At 42.0% G+C, this 20,661-nt stretch overlaps 1 protein-coding gene across 22 annotated transcripts in view; it reads right to left on the bottom strand.

Annotated features, from left to right (window-relative positions):
• LOC102098362 (beta-citrylglutamate synthase B) overlaps positions 1-19,943 on the bottom strand; it is a 61,899-nt gene extending 41,956 nt beyond the window's left edge. For 13 of the 22 annotated variants that reach the window (XR_010469479.1, XR_010469481.1, XR_010469476.1 and 10 more), the window contains exons 1-3: positions 19,631-19,939; positions 17,898-18,415; positions 9,911-10,131 (exon numbers count right to left, since the gene is read on the bottom strand). Coding sequence is in view for 11 of the 22 variants with exons in the window: in XM_065048389.1 (XP_064904461.1) it covers positions 9,911-10,085 (175 nt within the window). In the remaining 11 variants the exon portion in view is untranslated. Of the gene's footprint in view, positions 1-9,910; positions 10,132-17,897; positions 18,416-19,411; positions 19,573-19,609 lie in introns of those variants that run through there. The other 9 variants (XM_065048386.1, XM_065048387.1, XM_065048382.1 and 6 more) reach the window with 9 other exon arrangements.
• Between the last annotated feature and the right edge of the window lie 718 nt (positions 19,944-20,661).

Raw genomic sequence — 20,661 nt, 5'->3', positions numbered from 1 at the left:
AATATTTTATCTTTATATTTGCACATAATCAAAAGCAAACTTCCTCACTTGGCACTATGTAACTCATGCATGATGCTGGTCAAATAGCACATGAGGGTTACAACAGTTTCATTTACCATACAGATCTTTGACACTTGAGCTGACAGCTGTCAGCAGCCTCTGTGGACCATCACTTAGAGTGATGGGCTCCACTGTCAGCAAATATCTGTAACCAACTGGCAGAGGAATGTTTCTCTTGCAGAAGAGAAAAGCTCTGGAAGATTTTATTCCACTTCAGGCACAGGAAGTCAGCAAGCACTGCATGCAGCCTGCTCTGTCCCAATTTCTCACTCCCCATTCACCCTCCATAGGATTCATCCCCTTAGTTATAACATCTGTGCTTCCACTTCCCACCTTCATTCTATTCTCCTTATTTTTACAGTTCATTTCCAAACTACAGGTTTCTCCTACTGTCAAGTAGCTTCTTTGCCTGCAATGTTGAACATTAACCATTTGGTCCCCTGCCTTACCTCCGAACTTGTTTTCCATTTAAGGCTCCTTGTTCAGTTTGCAACTCTTCCCAAGGAAGTTTCAATATGCAACCTATGTTCCCATTGGTTTCCAGCTCCCATTTCCTTCTTGAGGGAAGCAATTTCTTATCTAGCAAGAGTTTCACTGCAATCACTTCCTGTTACCGTTTCTTGTTCTAACATGTTTGCACAGCATGCTGCCTTCACACCAGATTTTTCCACGCTGACACCACAGCCCCCAATCCCAAACCACTTTCACTCTTCTTGTCCCCACTACATTTGAATGGAGTCATTTACTTCATTCAGTTCTTCGTGTTAGCGAGAGGAGGTATAACCAACACGAAAGAAAAACTCCATTTTAAATTGTATGCTCAAACCAAACTATAGTCCACCCCACAGCAGACAAGGCCACAACAACAGAAGTCCTTTTTTTGCGTAATGGAAGAGTATGTTTCAAATGTTTTAGCTGTGAAGCTTAAACAAGCCCCTAAGATGCATAACAGACCATTTTTTGAAAGGGTAATAATTTGGGACAAATTTATGTCTACGTTCACAGCTGTAACAAACAAAAGCCACTTCAGCCAAATTGAGTTCCTGTTCCAAGCTAGTTCTTCCAAAAACAGCCTTACAAATTTAGGGGAAAATGGAAAAACATATTATTTTTTCCTTGAAGTGTCCTCCTTCCACTGAATCACTTTGCAGAAAATTTTCAAAAACTCATTCAAAAAGACATTTAAGAGTTAAGGGGCAAGGGGGAGGGGACAAATTATAAGCAATAAAAGTCTCTTTTATAATGGAAAGTTTTGGGCCCTTGTAATGTTAAGATGGGTGACATGAGACCCATCCACAGGGTCAAAAAACACATCATACTTCCTCAGATACATTATGTTGATTAAGAACAGAATCAGTACTAAAACCCAAGAATTCCTTGCTCACTAAGCAAAGTATCAGTTTTATATCAGTGTCACCTGCCTGGCCAACAGATGAAACCATGGTTTTGTTGTGTTTCAGATGTAAGAGAGAAAGTAAGGACCATGCTTTTCTTACTGGAAAGTGTGGAGGAAGGCATTACAGATTAGGACATCTCATCCATTTACCATCTTGAGTGTCTGAACTTGTACTTTTAAATAAATCCTGACTTTCACAGGAAGTAAACATCATGTCAGTATATCACCAGTTTCAGCAGTTAGGTTACCCACTCAGATGTCGAAGCATAAAACAAGCAAATTATGTTAGAAATGCTAGTCTTAGTACACAGAAGCAAGCAGCTAACATAGTCATAGGCATAAATCAAGTCTTCTACTCACTGTGGTGCCTTAGACAAATCTCTTAACTTCCCTATATATTGTTTCTGCATGGCAAACCATTGCATTTGTACTACAAGAATATTACAGAGGATTTAACCTGTGTTTTCAAGAAGTCCTAAAATTTTCAGATTGATAGTATTTGGGGACTACAGAATAAAACAGTTACACAGCTGAAAAAAAAAAATCGTGCAATCTCAATCTCCAAAAACTTTCTACTACTGACTCTTCTGTATTGAAATAACATATACATTCATGTTACATCATCATATATGGTACTGTCTCTTTGTAAAATACTGTTTGAACAAATGGTCCCAATATGGCAAAAACAAGCTAACAAAAACTCTAAAAGCCATGATTCCCTTGAGTGTGAAATTTAATTCTTCTAATCTGTTTCAGTAATGTTTCTACCAAAAATTAAATCCTCAGATGATTCTCAATTGGGGATCTAAGCAGCTTCAACAGCTAATTGAAAACTGAAGTCAGTAATTTTTATTGGGGGTAGGGAAAGCAAGAAAATCAATTCATTAATTTAAGACCTTCACAGTACTATTTTGAGCATAAAAAGAAACTTGGAAGAAGCAGCTTGACTATTCACAAGGGGTTCACAAAGGGATTTTGCTAATTTTCACAGCAAGCATTGGGTGCAGGTGGAGATATTCTTTCACTTTTAACATGCAAGGACAGTTACTTGGATATGGATTGCAAATATTGACACAGTCATTAGGCTACAGAGTCTTCCTAGTTTGGTCTCTCTTCATATCAGTCTGGTTTTTGTTACATAAAGCAAATATCTATACCAGATCAAAGATTAAAATATTACATCCCTAAGGTCAGGGCATGAACCTGGAAGAAATACACCTGTATATACACCTAAGACAGAAGTCCTAAAAGAAGTCTCGCACACCCAGGCAGATGCCCCAAATGCCAAGGAAGGCTCAGGGTGCACTTGTGAAGCTCTGGAAAGAATGTGGGAAGCGAATGACCATACGGGTGGCAAAGAAAGCTGACCTTACACTATGACAAAGGAAACCAGAAAGTGGCTTTTAAGACAAGGGGCTATTACAGGGGCACTGGCTGACTCTCAGTTGAGTGTATCAACTAATCCAGGAGAGCAGCAAGAGCCTGAATGTCTTCCTGAGATAACTGGACCAGCATGGGGGGAGCATACACAGGGCTCAACCCAACCTAGAGTATAAAAACTGGACCACCCAAAAAAGCTTTGAAGAGAGCAATAGGCTTGAGCTGGCAGTGAGCTTGAGCAGTCTTTTCAGGCAGCAAAGGACAGATACAAAAGGAAAGTGTAATTCTTGAAACCAGTATTTCACCACATTTTATAGATGGAGTTTATAAGAATAAGAAAATAAAGGGACTTGTCCACAGCCACTGACACTCACAGAAGTCTATAACCGTTAAAACGCAGGTCTACACGCTGGAAGACCCATCTCAACACCAAACAAAGTTCAGTAGTACCAGTCTCTCTAATATTCACAGTCACTGAGCATCAGTAAGCTGCCAGTCATTCACAAATGGATAAAAACTGGACTTGCAGAAAAGGTGGAGAAAACTCAAGCTACTGTCATTGCTTAAAGAACACATAATAGAGCACTTCTCTGACCACAAATCCAGTAAAGCAAGCACGGTTATCAGTTTCGTAATGTAAGCTTTTCACATCAATACTTCTGGTATTGATACTTGTGGTATCTCCTAATCTCTCACACCCCAACACACATGCTTTGCCCTCCTGATTTAAGTCCTGCAGCACACCACTGCTTATACAGTCATGTTGTTACCTGCATCAATGGACTGATGCAGCATTAAAAAAAATACCCTCCACCAAGAAGAGGTTGATTTGGTTTAAAACTACATCAGTATGCAGACATGGTTCACAATGCAACTGCTCAGACAATTGTGCCAGCACAACTCACTTACGTGACACAGCACTGGAACAGAGATTGTTGGAAAAGTGACACAGAAATCCCCAGCCAATTAAAGACTGTCTTGTGAAATGTTAGGCTATTTTTCATTTCTTGACCGTGGAAACACCTCTTTCATCCCGCTTTTGTCTTTTTAAACTGTCTTTCCCCCAGATGGCCATTCCTGAGAATTCTTATAACAATTAAAAATCTGGCAATGCCTTCTGGCACTTTCAGATATGATAACATGCATGTACGTTCAACATGATGTTCCCCACAAGTCTGATTTTCCTGGCTGACTGTTCTAAAACACGTGCAAATGAAAAACTTCAGTCCTTAACACAGCCCTCTGAAATGACCACAATAAAATATTTCCCTGCAGAAACATTCTTAGCTCTCCACCTTGCAAAAGTAGCTTTGGACTGAGCCCATATCTACCACTACCATCTAGCATCAGGTTGAGATAATATTTAGTCATTCATGTGAGAATAGAAATCCTTGCTAATAAGGAAGAAAAATGCAAGGACACTCAAGGACACAGTATAAATCCCTTTCTTCCTTCTTAGGCATCATAAGAAGGTTGTGTTTGGTATCACAATTCTGAGAGAAAACAATTCTTCCTACAACATGTGGCAGCTGTTAGAATGCACTGTTATTAAACTATATTTCTGTGCTATTAAGGCAAACATTTGAATTGCTGGTTTTTCTACTCAAGATGTGTTTGTCTGGGGTATCTAATGTTGGGGTGGTCACATAGTCACCCCACCTCTAAATACAGCTGCCATTCCACAATCCCCTCTATATGGTCCGTAACTATCTACTAGGAATGCTTATGGCTCAATGAGGTTTAACAGCAATCAAGCTGGCAAGTGATCCGTTTCCACATTGAAAGAACACCAGAAACACTTTCAAGTGGTTCTGAGCCCAGCACTTAGGAAAGCACAAAATTCACTTCATGTGTAGCCACCTTCCAGTCCTTTGCACACAATGCAGTTTCTTCTCTAGCTCTCACTATTGAGTTACAAACCAATTTCCCACCGCTGCAGAGAACGTAATGGTTGCTCTGACTTTTAGTAGCAGGAAGCAGGCCAACTCTGCAGTGCTCAACAAGGCACCTTGCCAAGGACACTCGCCTCTGCTCCACCACTCCTAGAGCCATTGCTGCACACTGCAGGAAAAGCTCTTGCAGTAAGGTGCACCGCTGCACTAACAAGTGCCAGGGGACTGCTGGAACAGTCAGTAGAAAGAGGAGGTGATTATGTTCACTATCATGTGATAGAAGACAGTCTTCAGGTGACTTCAAGATTATTCAAAAATATTAGGAGTTTTGATATTTTGAAATAGCAACCATTTTGTAGATGTAAAAGCCCTCTCTTCTCATGGATCTAGCTGAGAGTGCTTTTCTTAACACTACACTGAAAACACAGGAATTTGTTATCCAACCTTACCATTTTTTCCCCAGCTTTCTACACTTTACAGAAATCTTTGAACTGCCCTGAATCTTCCATGTTTATTTCAAATGCTATAGAACCCACTGTGAGAAAACAAAAAATCAAAGATCACAACTATTTCTTACTACCTCAGAGCAAATTAGAAAGACAGATCATATGAAACAAAATCAGATTTTCCAAGGTTAAAGGCTTAAACAAAATAGTGACTAATATTGCAAATGTCATGCCCATAAAGGAAACCCAGATGCCTAACCTAGCACACTAGCAACCCTTACCAAGTTAAAAGAATCTATCTTCTAAATATCTTCTCTGCAGAAAAATGAAGAGATCAGTTCCCAGAAGTCATTCATCTGGCTTAAGAAAAGCTAGCTGAACATGCACAAAGTGTCACTGTTTAAGAACGGATGACTATTATGTCCTTTTCATTCCTCACCAAGGCTGATCACTTGTTTTTACATTCCCAAAGGAAAAGCTAAGAAAATCTTCACTTCACTTTGCTTCACTTTACTTTGCTTTACACTTTAGGACACTCCAATTCCACTCACTCCAGCATCTTTAATAATTGAAAGCTCATGAAAGCAACTTGCCTTAAAAATATTTTCCTTCACAGGACGGTGTCACAAAATATGGAGATTCCAAAAACTTTAAAGGAATTGGTAAGCTGCTGGCTCATTGATCTCCAACTTCCGCTATTCTGGCAGCAAAGAATTTTAATTAAGATATTCTTGTATATAATTTTAACAAAGGAATGATCCAAATTTCTCTAGCATGTTCTTCACCAACAAACAGTTTTTGAACTTCAAGCATCCCAACCATAAGAAAATTCCTTTCTTCTATAGTATGCCTTGAAGCTATAACTAAATCAATATAAATAGGAGCCATAAATAGAGAAACCCGATTCCCCCCTGCCCACGTGTACTAGAGCTAGCAATTGTGTGACCACAAAATGGGTTGATGCACCAAGCTATTCCAACAGAAAACTGTTAATTATTGGGGCGGAGTTAGTGTTCCATTGCATTAGCCAACTCAACTCATGCATATGTCAGATCTTTCAAACAAGCAAAGCCATTTTGAACTAGATGAAGCCTGACTACAACATGAAAGCAAACCAAGAGAGACATGAAGTCCTTAAATAAGTCAAGCAGCAACAGCAACGCTGGAAAAGGACAAGAGGAACACAGCTGCTCCATTCTACAGTAAGTCATACTAGACTGGTTTAGCTTCAAGAATTTAGCTGTTAAGAAATGTAGGCTACAGGCACATCATAGTTTGAGTTAGTTTAAATCAGAACAGCCGCAATACCACCCTCCACTTTTTTACATACATGCATTCTTGTCCACTCCTGTGCACCAATGTTGTGCATGTCTAATTCAGTAACCATTTCAGCAGGTTCACCTACCAAAGCAGCAGACAAATATTCATTGTTTTATGCAGCTCAACTTCGCCACTTATTTTAACTCATCTTTTGCCTTGGAGATCTCTACAGTACTACCGCCAGTGTGCAAAGGAAACATGAATATGTGACTCAGGTAAGCAGGCACTTAATTAAATAAGGCATAAGCCACAGTTACTTTCAAAAACTAATTGTTGAACTTAAACTATTTCCAAAATAGTTTAAGCATAAATCAGTTTAAGTGTTTCATTTTCAACTTAACAGAAAAACTTCAATTCTACATCTCTTAACTTGCATTTACAATAATTTTTGGACTTATGCTGTGTTGAGACACCTAACAAGCATCTTGAGCTGCATAAGGGTTCATCATGTGGCCAGTAACACTGGGGCTGTGAGGGGTGCTTGGCAAGCTGGGTCATCCCAAGTTTTGGATGCTGAAGAAAAGGAACCAGCAGCGACTGCTGGGGCTACACTGTTGGCTTGCCTGGGACTCCAGCCACGCTTCCCATCCAGCCCTGCTGTGCAGGAGAGCAATGCCCTGAGGAGTCTCTACCACTGTGCCCAGTGACTGAAACAATCCTCCCTCTCCTTTCGTCATGTCAGGTACATGGAAAACCTTACCCTTCTCTGACATACATAGATTTTGTAAGAGTCTCAGCATCGCAGTTGTTTTCCATGTCTGTCTTTGGCTCTGGGCTTCAGTGATATTTACATCAATGTGCTTTACTGTCAAGGTGTACACCACATAATTCGTAGAAGGGCCAATTTTGTATTTTGGTATGTATATCACTGTTCTGCTCAATTTTCTAAGCTTTAGAAGTGTCTTTTCCACTCTGCTTTACCTCTGTGAGGTAAATCATTTCAAGCTTTTTCATGTCCTATACTGAATTTTTGGCATCTGAAATCCTCAGCCATGTTCCTTATGGTCAGCAAGTCCACAAAGAAGTACCACTGATTTACAGAAATTTACATTTACAGAAATACCACATTTTTAAAGTTTAAATAGCATCCTGTAATTTCCAACTTGACTTTGTAAAGTTAACATGCTTTTCACAATTTACGTAAGAAACTGCCTAGGTTCTAAAGGAAAAAAAAAGCTCTAATCACATGCCTATGTGAAAACCTATTACTTCCTCCAATACTGTGTATTACCATCAGTTTGAGCCCTGTATTGCTACACTTTCAAGACAAATAATAGTACAACTGGAAGCAAAAAAAGGTTATTAACCATTAAAGATCACTTCATCAACTCCTCTATGTTGTACAAGATTTTACTCAACCTGGACGCCCCCCACAACAGTACATAACAGAAAGGGTACAGAATGCATTACCTCCTAGATTTTGTTCCAGGACACCTCTTCCTAGGCCTGCTGAAGACTTTAACAAGGAAAATGAAACACAAAACTTTTGCTTGTGCCCACCCCTAGAATTCTACCTCAAAACATGTGAGCAAGCACTACAAAAAAGAAATCTGGAAAAATTAAGAAGGAAGATTTTTAATCTTTCTCCAAGGTAACGAATTGTTTGATAAGAAAACTCTCCTCCCCACCCCCCACAAAAAGGAAAAAAAAAATCATCACAATTAGCTAGTCAAGATTATTCATAAGAAAATTTATATTTGAAATCTTGCAGCATTTCTATCTCACTCATTTTCAAAAGGTCTGTTATTTACATAGTTTTGAATGAACTTTCTATGAAAATTATTTCCTTTTTTTGCATTCTCTTTCTAGTCAATTCCTTAATTTTTCTCATTCTTATATTACACATTCCTCAGTATTAGTTTTCCAAATTGCATACTTTACCTTTTCTTCTTTTAATAGATGCAGCATGAGAAGACATTAAATGGAAGAGACCAGAAAGGCTCACATTTCATGCTTGCTGTATTTAATTGCCCAAAAACAGGCAGAAGACGGGAAAGCAGAAAATATCACCAAGAAATAACAATACTGAAATGCTGAAGGACCAGTCATGCCCCTTAGTGGCTTAAGCTACAGTCCAGGATGGCTGCCTTCACAGAACACACTGTCCAAAGGACAACACACTTAGAGCAATAAGATGTTCAGACTTTCTGACAAGAAGTTGCCTTGATTTGAAGACAGTCTACAGAATATCAAGTCTCTCATAAAAATCGTGGACACCTCAAAATAAAAGACACAATACAAAAATAAGTATAGTAATATCAGAATCAAAAATCCTGGTTTTCCATGCATTTGTTTTGTGCCTGATCGTTTCATGCCACATTAAGGTAAAAATTCTGACCAAAGTTCTTCCCCAGAGTCAGTTTTAATTTTTCCCTTCTATATAGATTTCCCAATAAGAAACAAGGCAAAAGGTCACACAGCAGTCTCTTCTTCAGGGCTGAGGGTACTTTCATATTTTCTTCCAACACAGAATTTTTCTAATACAACTTTCAGAAATATAATTCTTCCCTGGATCTCCAGGGATTTTTTTTCTTGACTGATATATGGAGAAGATAAATGGAAAAGGTAAAGTTACAAAACAACACTTCAGTCTCATTCCTTTAGGAAATCCAAATGTAGAAGTTGAAAAAATAATAGCATTACACAGCTTGACGTTGATAGTATTAATATGCTTCCTATAACATAAGCTTACTATCTACAGAGTCGTTTTACTTAACATTTCTAACACACCTTACATCTTGCTCTTCCCTTTTTAATCACCACAGAAGAAAAAAAGCTAACTGGAAAACGGAACATAAATCTCATGGTTTAGTTTAAAACACTGTAAGTTGTAATAATACTTCAAATTATTCTGATGCATACACTTTGTTTTTCAGCCCTGTTCTCTTTTGGCATATATGTAACTACACAGCCATAAAGAAGCATGCTTTAGTTATGCCACATTATTACATCTAGCTCCATGAAACTCTGTACTATCCGTTGAAAATTCTTTGTATTTTATTTCAAATGTGTTTGTTATCTTGGAGTCAGAACACAAACAGAATAAAAAGTCCCCCTGAAACTCTTAAATGTGACCCATAAACTTCAAGTACCTGTGCAAAAATGAAATTCCATTATTTTTTCTTAATTCAGAGGTCTCACAGTCCTGATCCTGGAATCAACAAACTAAAGCAACCTTTCTCTCTGTTCTACAGAGAGAAGCAAAAATAGTTCTAATGTAAATTAGCAAAGTTAACAATTATATTTGATTATCACAATAAATGATAAAGAACATGATACCATGTACATCTACATGATTTACATTATGTATGGTATTATGACGTGCATGGAATTCATTATAAAGGGTATAGATGCTTCATTTTACAGTATTTTCCCAATATCCTTTCAGCATATTCCCAGCCTTAGCTGATTCTCACCAAGATTTCCATCCTCAATGGTCAGCACCACTTCATCCATCACCAAGGCCCGGAAATCTAGCTCCTCTTCACAGCACTTGGCCTTCAGAGCTCTCAGGATCTCTTGCTGAGGGTAATCTTCTCTGATGCGACGGTCTGTTAAGAACCACAGCCTGGGAGCAACTGAACTGCACATCTTGGACTTTTCTTGCAACCTTCAAGGTTTTCTTTCAATGGAACTTCTAAACAGCGGAGAAGATAAGACTCTGTTATACAACAGTTCATGTTCCCCACTCTACCAAGTCCTGCTCCCTTTGTGCAAGTCAGTCCTTTTCAATAGAGTGTAATTTCCAAATTCCATGTGAGAAAATAATGTCTACCCCTAATCTGCAACAGAAGTAACAACAGAAACAAATCCATTTATATTCAGTGGAATGTAAATGCTAAAAAAAAAAAAAATAAAAAGGTTTTGGTCCTCATCCTAGTTACATCCACAAGAAGCACACACTTGACGTAACTGCTGGTATTGACACTAGAATCCCCCTTTCTTGACAGTACAAAGAGGCATGCCAAGGACTGCAAACATTTTAAATGGCCATCTCTGAAGGTCAGAATTTCAACTTCACAATTAGCAGAATTCCTTACAATTGGAAATAACCCAGCCCTAGGTACTGCTAAAACACTGCTGACAGACTTGATGTACCCCTTTTTATCATATATGGAAGACAACAGAGTGTGCCAAATTTTTTATGTTAAAAAAGCAGTCCAGAAGAAAGGAAGAAATCCATTAAAAAATAATTTTCCACAAAAGTATTTCAAGACTGATTTGCTCTTACATATACTTCACATCTACTGTGAAAGATATTTAGTATTATCTAAGAACATATTAAGGGAAAAACCAATGGAACAAGAAGCATTGACAAAATGTTAAGAATACCGAACATTAACACATGTAACCTAAAGCAAAATCAAGGTCTGAATCTCAGTGCTAGCTCTTTCTTGCTCCAAATTAAAAAAAACAACAACAACAAAAAATCACCTTTAAACATAAACAGCACTAATTAATTCAGCACTAGAAACAGAAAACATCATTGAAATTGAAGAATTTCAATAGTGTTACAAGTGATAACGACTAGGTACTGCTCCTTTCGCAGAGGATTTGGACCACTTTTGACTATATCCTAAAATATTTTAAAAGCAGGTACATTAATGAACACACTCAAGAGAAACAAGAAGCAGTACGGTGTAGAGAAAAAGAATTCTGAATTAAAACATAGATTACATGAGTTTCAAACACAATTGAACTCTTGGACAGAAACAGACATTATACCTAGTAGTCTTAACAACAGGACCTGATGTCTGCAGAAAATGTAAATGCAGAAAGACCACAGGTATACAACTGCTTTCATTTAATATTACAAAGAATTTTAGTTTCTGCAGTAGGTCTTGTTTTGCTACAATTATAAGAACAAGGTGACTATTTTATAATTAAAATTCAAGGTTTTTTTCTGCTAGTACAGCTTATTCTTAGCAAGAAGACTTCATAGAATCATAGAATCATTTTGGTTAGAAGAGACCCTCAAGATCATCAAGTCCAACCATAACCTAACTCAAGCACTAAACCATGCCCCTAAGAACCTCATCTGCACATCTTTTAAACACCTCCAGGGATGGTGACTCCACCACTTCCCTGGGCAGCCTGTTCCAACGTCTGACAACCCTTTCTGTGAAAAAAAAAAAATTTCCTAATATCCAATCTGAACCTTCCCTGGCACAACTTGAGGCCATTTCCTCTTGTCGTATCACTAGTTGCTTGGGAGAAGAGACCAACACCCTCCAGCTACAACCTCCTTTCAAGTAGTTGTAGACAGCAATGAGGTCTCCCCTCAGACTCCTTTTCTCCAAGCTAAACAGCCCCAGTTCCCTCAGCTGCTCCTCATCAGACTTGTACTCCAGGTCCCTCACCAGCTTCATCACTCTCCTCTGCACTCTCTCTGGTACCTCAATGTCTTTATTACGATGAGGGGCTCAAAACTGATCACAGTACTCAAGGTGCAGCCTCAGCAGCGCCAAGTACAGTGGGATGATCACCCCTTTAGTCCTGCTGGCCTCACTATTCTTGATGCACACCAGGATGCTGTTGGCCTTTTTGGACACCTGGGCACACTGCTGGCTCATATTCAGCTGGCTGTCAATCAACACCCCTAGGTCCTTTTCCTCCAGGCAGATCTCCAGCCACTCTTCCCTGAACTTGTAGCATTGCCTGGGGTGGTTGTGACCCAAGTGCAGGACCTGGCACTTGGCCTTCTTAAACCTCATACAATTGGCCTCAGCCCATTGATCCAACTGGTCCAGATCCCTCTGTAGAGTCTTCAGCGACCTTCCAGCAGATCAACACTCCCACCCAACTTTTTGTCATCTGCAAACTTACTGAGGGTGCACTCAATCCCCTCATCCAGATAATTGATAAAGAGATTATACAGAACTGGCCCAAATACTGAGCCCTAGGGAACACCACTCATGACCAACCACTGACTGGATTTTATTCCATCCACCACAACTCATTGGGCGCAGCCATCGAGCCGGTTCTTTATCCATCGAAGAGTACACCCACCCAGGCCGTGAGCTGACAGTTTCTCCAGGAGAATGCTGTGGCAAACAGTGCCAAAGGCTTTACTGAAGGCTAACTACACAACATCCACAGTCCTTCCCTCATGTACTAGGTGCATCACCTTGTCATAGAAGGAGATCAGGTTGGTCAAGCAGGACCATCAACCCACGTTGACTAGGCCCGATCTATTGGTTGTCCTGTTTGAGCCATGTGATGTCACTCACGATGATCTGCCCCATGACCTTCCCTGGCACCAAGGTCTGAATAACAGGCCTGTAATTCCCCAGATCCTCCTTCCAGCCCTTCTTGTAGATGGGCATCACATTTGCCAACTTCCAGTCAACTGGGACCTCCCCAGTTAGCCAGGACTGCTGATAAATAATTGAAAGTGGCTTGATGAGCACCTCTGACAGCTTCATCAGCACCCTTGATGGATCCCATCTGGCCCTATACACTTGTAGGTGTCAAAGTGGTGTAGCACATCGCTAACCATTTCCCTTTGGATTACTGGGGCTTCATTTTGCTCCCTGTCTTCTGGCTCAGGGGGCTGTGCACCTGGAGCACAACTGGTCTTACTATTAAAGACTGAGGCAAGTGGCCATGCTTATTCCTGGCACTGAGAATCACAATGACAACGACACTTCTTCCATTGCTTTGGTAAATTAGGAGCAACAATAAAGCCAAGGACTGAAGTTCCTCATACTAACAGACTGAAAGAAAGCAGAAGCTAGAGAAAGGCAATCACAGATCAGATCAGCCCTTCACAGTACTCAAGATGCTCAAGGTAAAGCAGGCTATGGAATGTTTGTTCCCAGCAGGAAAATGGGTTTAGGACTTTATAAAGAATATCTTTTGATATCTCAAAGAATCCCTTTTTCTTCAAAGCAGCTGAAAGTGAAAAGGGCAAGATAAAGCTTCGGCTTGCAATGGCTGATCCTGCCCCACTTTTCACTCTCTCAACAACGGATTTTCTCTATATGGTAGTTTACCGAAAACTTCCTGGAACAACATCCTCAGCTATAAATTGGGACAAGCTATATTCTTCAGAAGTGGCACTGCTGCAGCACAGTTCAGAAGGCTTCTTGTCAATTTATCTTTATTTTTGCTATCTGAATAGATGACTAGGGAGACCAAACAGCCCCACCTACTGCCTCATATTTGAAAAGCAGCTTTACCTAATGGACTGTCTTATCTCCTATCAAAAAACGGCTATGTAACACTGGCTACATTTTAAAATATATACTAGACAGACTTTGTCATAATATAAAAAAAAAAAAATCAGAAGCCATTACACATTTTCATCGTGTTTTGGGTTTTTGAGATTTATTGTTTTTTCCTCAGTAGTGGTTCTAACACTGGTGCAAACAAACAAGTATTTTCCCTCCAATACCTTTCTCCCCATTTTTGCTTGCTCCTAGCCCTTGATTTCTTTGCCAACAGGGATCTGCTCTCACTTTTCATGAATCTCTTTTCTACATGGCCCCACCTCCACCCCCTTAAATCTGCAGAGACTGTGCCATCATCTCTCCCTGATTGCCATTTCAGCACTTTTTATTAAAAATCAGCAAAGGGTTGAAGAAGAAAAATAAAATATATCCTTTTCCTTCCTCCTTCTTTCTTCTATTTTTGTAAGAAGCTAGAGCAGCATCAAGAAGAACCATCCAAATACCTCAATTAGTACAGCAGGCATATAAAAAAAATGCCCTGGGTATGGGTGTTCATCTCCACCCTAATACTAAGTCTAATTTCCTCTAAATTTTAAAAGTTTTATAAAAGTATATACAAAGGCTCACATCTCATCATGAGGCAGGCAGGTAACAACCTCAAGTCTGGAGGCAGAGATTAAGAAACTCACTTTAGATCAAGCTACAAGCCTGTGTCAGAGACATAAACTAGTAATCCTAATTATAGATTCCTTGACCGCTGACCCAATACCATATCTTTTTTCCACCTGGAGAAATATCATTTTCATGCTAATATTCTGCTCCTAAACACAGAATTTACTTAACAGTTTCAACATCTCCTTCTAATCTCTATTTTGGTTGTGTAAGAAGACTCGTAGAACACAAAACCTGCAATTTACCCTATTAACCCAAACATCTTAACAATCCCTCCCACATTCGCAAGAAAACAGCCTGTAGGAGGAAAGCTTGCCTTGCAGTCAGATGCAAAAGAGCTCTCAAATTGGATACGATTTCCAGAATTTTTCCCTGAAAAAAAACTCCACCCATTTCAATCTGAAAGACACAGCCTCAGACAATGCTGGGTGTGCATGGAACACTTCCTAATCCATGAGAGCATCTATTACAAAGTAAGTATAGTATATATAAGGGGAACAGCAGATGCTGAAGTGTCTTCCAGATGACTGGTTGAAAAGCAGTTTTCACTCAAAGCTACCATGGTAAATGAAGTACAAAGCTTCAAAAACTAACATATTTATGAAATGAAAAGGAACAAAAAACCATCATAAACTATATAAAACGGACAGGGAGAGGTTAAAGGGTAACATCAAAGTGAAAACCCTATTATAAAAATCAAACTAGTTGTGTGTCACTCCAGCCAAGCAGTCACTGCTGCATCTGCTTCAGGAAGGTGCTGTGTGAACAGATTCTTAGCAATTTATAGAAGGAACAGGAACACTCATCTCAACTTCAAGCTATGGCATCCCTGTATTGCTTAAGCTAGGCTTTATTCTGGCATTCACAGAGGCTTCCTCTCCTCCTCATCACATGCAAATGTATTTCCTCCTGCATTCCTCAAATCTGTAATACACCTCTAGCAGCTGTTCTAACAGAAGTATTCACTGTGCTACTTTTCTACTTTACATCACATGTGAATATGTTTACTGACATAACAGGGAATTTAGCCAATCATATCAGCTGTCCAGAGACACCTGTAAATCTCTGAAGATGACTCTTTCTCCCTTGAAGGGGTCTTCTCTTCACAGAGAGAACCCCAGACCTGCCTCTAGGATGGGAGATTGTCTCCACTGTCCGTTTACTCCTTGTACTGTCTTCAACACCCAAAAGCAAGAGAAAAACAGCCTAGCCTCTTTTTCATCATGATGTGTTTTCCCCTAAGCTAAATCAATAAACAAATTATTAGGAGATACATAATAATACATTTATCTATTATTGATAAATGTGTAACAAAAAATATAGATAGTACACTAAAAGATCATTCCATATTTTTTCTATTCAGAATATAGCTACTGAATGCCTTCATAAAGTAAAAAGGCTAGGTTGTTTTTTTCCCTATGGGAATGACAAATGGAATCCCAGATGTTTTGTAGTATTAAGAATGAATGTGATCTAGGTATCTCAACTGCTGGACTTGTGACCTGATGTTGCAGTACGCTCCCAATGCCCATAGTGCAATATGGGAAACAAGTTAGTGGAACAATTATTACCATCAGCCTCTCCCAGAATCACCTCTTTCCTAGACCTTGGTTCAGACTCTCAGCCTGCTGTAGTACTGTGCGGCTAACACAGCACCATGGATTTCAGCAGTTTAATAGAGAGATAAAACCTAATCTTAGTTTTAGCATAATAAAATTCTCACAGAAGTCAGAAAGAAAGGTCAAAGATACTGACAGCCATGATTGCCATGGGAAATGGAAAACTAGGAAAAATATAGCTACAAGCACTCACTTCACTACGAATAACAACACACCTTCGCATTTATCATTAATGCGTATCCCTTAATATTTGTTTGCAGAACAGTGTTATTCAAATTGGAAAAGCTATTTTGCTTTCCTTTTTATCATATATTAGCTAAGGCTTGAAACGGAGTACACACTTCCAATAAACCAAACGTCTCTACCATTACAGCAGTTTCTAGAATGCTGTTTCAGAGGCCACACCTCAGTATACTGAAGACCTAAGAACAGTTGGCAGATGCTTGTAAATTATCTCCTTTAGGAAATACCTCAAGGCTGATCTGAATTATAAAGTCAATCTTAAGCAGCAGACTGGTTAAACAGTGAATGAAGGGTCACCTGGCATATGACCCAGCATACGACCCATCATACGCTGTCATGGAAGTTTCTGTCTCATCTTAATGAGAAAAGAGCAGTATTTGAAACATCACAGAAATATTACTTCCTATGTCATAGAGAAAGCAGGTCTGAAAACAGTTCACAGCTGTTTCAAGTATAAAGCACAATTATTTTTTTCCACACAAAGATAGCAGAATCATGATCACCTAAAGAAAACCTGAAGGAAATAAGTAGATGATTAATATAACCTATGGTGATATATACAGAGATAAAAAACTGTCACCTTGAACCACTTGTTCAAATTGTCTTAAAAAAATAAATCCAAGATAAAATCAACTCATTCTTTACACTGCTGCTTCATGGCGATGCTTAAGGACAACCTCAAGGAAAATTCCTCTCTTACCTACCAGGGACCAGTTTTCCTAAGATTGTCACATAACTGTTTGAGAATCCTAGTAAAGAAAACATTTTTAAAAATTGAAGCATCTGAAAAACTAAAATATTTATTTAAATGCATTTTATATAATATACTGAGCAGCTGCAGAGCAACCTGTTCAGTGCTGCTGCATTATCATCCGCCCTTTACACATGCATCGTAGAATTTCAAGTCACTGCAGTCAGGTGAACCCCAAACACACCTCTTTGAAAGCTCAGCATGGTATTCACCTCCTTTTCCCTGTGAGATTTGTAGACTGCAACAGTCAAAGGATATGGGAATATATTAACCGTTCCCATTCATTCCCAGTATGATACCCACCCCTACAGACATCCCCACCCCTACAGACAGGCAACTTTACTCCCTGCGATGGCTTTAATCTGCTTGTCCCCACCTTTGCACTGAGTAACATTAAAGATGCTAGCAGCAATCCTTCCAGGCACAATTGCCTCTAAAGGGCAGACAACCACACACATGCACCCCGCCTCATCTTTCCTCCTCTGTGTTCATGCTTGCAAGTAGGTGATAACATTCCTCATTCACACACCCCAGCTCCTGATCTCCAGTGAATAATGTCTTCTCCTCCTACTCTGCAACACTAGCCTGATACTGGTCAGCATCAGCTACCCTTCTACTTTGGTCTTAGTGTTTTGGTTTTTTTTACAACAGGCTCTCAGCTTTTCCACCCTCCTTCACTCTGCCTGTGCGTGCATGTACACCCGTGCAAATAAAATATTTCCTCCCACATCAGCTGCTTTTCTGAAGAGAGGTTCTTCCACCTCTGTCCATGTTCCCCTGCAATATGGTACAATACAACCCTCTCCTCCCCGATCCATGCGTACACAGCCAGATTTCCCTTCTCCCTTCCCCCACCCCACTCTGTCTCTGTGCATGCTTCTCCTAGTGCCTGGAGTGGGGGAAGGGAAACATGCACTGTATGAATGAATGGGCTGAAGAGACTTACCAGAAATTTAGTGAGGAAGGAGTGGAAGACAGAAAACGATACCAAAGATGGGTGCTTCCTTCAGTGTGCCAAGTGCTGCTTTAGTCCTGAATCCCTTGATGAGGTCACGTGTCTTGCTAGGTACCCCTTTTCCTGGATCTTCCACTAACCAAAAAGGGTGGCAAGGAAGTCTCCTGGATGCCTCTCTGCACTGCACTCCAAAGAAGGGAGAGGCTACTACTGAGGTTCCCAAAGCAAGGGCTGCTGATAACGTTCTCCTGGTACTATAACAGACAGGCAATGCCTAGCTGATACCTTGGGGACCAAGATGGATTTCGGGGCGGGGGTGGGGGGGGAAGGGAGAGTAAATGACTGTTAAAATAATTCCCAAATTGTCCTCCCCTATGGGTGAGGAAGGATGGGAAGGAGAAAAAAGAGTACCGGTGAAGAGCTGTAGCTTTCTATGTAAAACAGATTCAATCCTTGTGTGTCTGCTTCCTCAGAGCTAAACCCCTAAATGACTCTGAAGTCACCAACACCTATGGAGAAAAAAAGGAGAAACAACCCTATGAGACATAAATAAACATATAAAGGCATCTAATAAAGATAAAATAAATCTCAATGGAAGAAAAAGTACCATACAAGACAGCAAGCAAAGCCAAAAGAAAAATATGGGATCAACACAATATGGGTTAATGTGCAACTTCAAATAATTTACAGAAATACACTATCACAGAATCCCATTCTAAGGGAAGAAAAAAAAAAAAAAGGTTAAGCAGTTTGTTCCTTTACTGAAGAATGTGCATTCAAACGAAAAATGAATCTGTAACTGCACGTGAACATATCAAGAAATCAAGTTTTTAAACCTACAAAAACTATTCCTATATTTGTGTCAGTCCTTAAACCCCTCCCCCAGAATAATATTTAGAATTCAGATGAGGAGACTGGAGAAAAGTATGTTTCAGGTCAGAAGCATATATTGCTACGCATTACACCCCACTCTGCAACAAAAAAAGAGGATGCCTGCTTAAATGATGAAGTTAATTAAAAATTAACAGTCGCACACTTTGAAAACGGAGCCCCTGATAGATCCTACGCATTAGGTCACCCATGTGCAATTAGCTCTTTAAAGATCAGAAAACAAAAGAGAAGAAGCCTAGTTGTAAAGATTTCGTTGTGAGGCACAACAGACATACACATTACAACATCACGTGAAAAAAATGCCCCCAGCAAGCGCAGATTTTCACATTCAGGCGCACGGGAGCAGTTTTTCTCCCCCTTTCAGCGGCTGCTTGCACCCACGGACGCGTGTCAACACGCACACGGCGTGCAAGCCCGGGTGTGCAAGGCGGGCGGCGAAGAGGCAACGTCTCCCGCCACGCACACGGAGCGCTACACCCGAGCGCGACCCGCCGCGGAACACGCTGGGCGAGGCAAGAGCTCGGCGACCCGGCATCCGCGGCGCGGAGCCCCCTCCCGAGCACAACGAGCGGCCACCGTTTCCCCTCCGCGAAGCGGCCCCGGACACCACCCACCTGGGCGCCCCGGCTGCCCGGCCCGCGCGGGCGCGGCGGGAAGGCGCCGGCAGTCGGAGCGCTGCTGCCCCACTCCGCGCCCGGGGATGCACAATCACCATGGGCGCAGAGCGGCGGCGGGGCGGGACGGCTGAGGTCCCAACCCCTTGCCCGCCCCCCCCTCCCCGGGCACGGCGGACCCCACCCCGGGGCTCGCACCCGCTCAGCCCGACATCTCACCGGCCCCGGGCACCGCCGAGCCCGAGCTTGAGGCGACCCGCAGGGGTCTGCGACGCCCCGCCGGCACCCCCTCCCTCCGGCACTGGGCCCAGGAAGGGAAGCCGCGGGGCGAACAGGGCTCCGGTTAGACTCGCCCCTTCCTCCCCGCCAGCGGCGACTGCGCGGCGATGCGGTCCTAAAGGCAAGTGGGCGACGCGACACTCGCCCCCCCACACCTTCCCCCTCCTCGGTGTCCCTCCTCCCCGCGACTGGGGCGAGGAGGCCGGCTGTTCCCTGCACCGATACCCCCGCCCCCCGCGGCCGCCGCGCTAGCCACCGCGCGGGCGCCACCGCCTCCTCCCGCGCTCGCTCCCGCCGCCTGACTGACGCGGCGACGGCGCTAACGGCCGAGCGGCGCTGGCACCCGCCAGGGGAGGGGGCGCGAGGTGGGGCGCCCGGCTCCCGAGCGAAGCGGCAGCAGCGGCGCGCTCCAGCCGCACGCTCCGCGCGCCCCTCGGGGGCGCGAAGGCGGCCGGGGAGGGGCGGCTGGGCCAAGACCGAACGGCTGCCCGTGCCCCGCCCGGTCCACGGTGCGCCGGGGCTGGGCAGCGGCACCACACGCTCGCTGAGGCCTCCTGCCCCTTCCCGCCCTTCTTCACCTGCCCAAGCCAGAGGTTTGCTCACCACCTCGCCCAACCTGCCGTGGCAGTGCCCGGGCCGACCCGACACACAGCTCAAGCTGCAGCACCATGTTACTGGCATGCCCGCTCAGGCATTGTGCAACCATGCCAGGCTGTGTAGGGACATGCGCCCCACTTTCTGCCCCTTAGCTGCCAGTTCATGGGTGCGGATGTGGTCCCAGTGCAACAGGTGACTGCCTACAGCACAGGTGCTGTGCTGTGCTGTTGGGTGGTATGGCAAAACGTATGACACCTGTTGAATTTGTTGCTGCTGTTGGTAGGTGGCATGCAAAGCCAAAACCTTAGGCCTTGGTCTAATGGATAAATGTGTGACATGTCCCCACACCACCTGCCATACGTCATCACATGTCT

This window comes from Columba livia, unplaced genomic scaffold (assembly GCF_036013475.1).
Source record: "Columba livia isolate bColLiv1 breed racing homer unplaced genomic scaffold, bColLiv1.pat.W.v2 Scaffold_82, whole genome shotgun sequence".
In the NCBI taxonomy this organism is placed as follows: Eukaryota; Metazoa; Chordata; class Aves; order Columbiformes; family Columbidae; genus Columba; species Columba livia.
The sequence above is the reverse complement of the archived record's forward strand: the minus strand, read 5'-3'. Positions and strand labels throughout refer to the sequence as shown.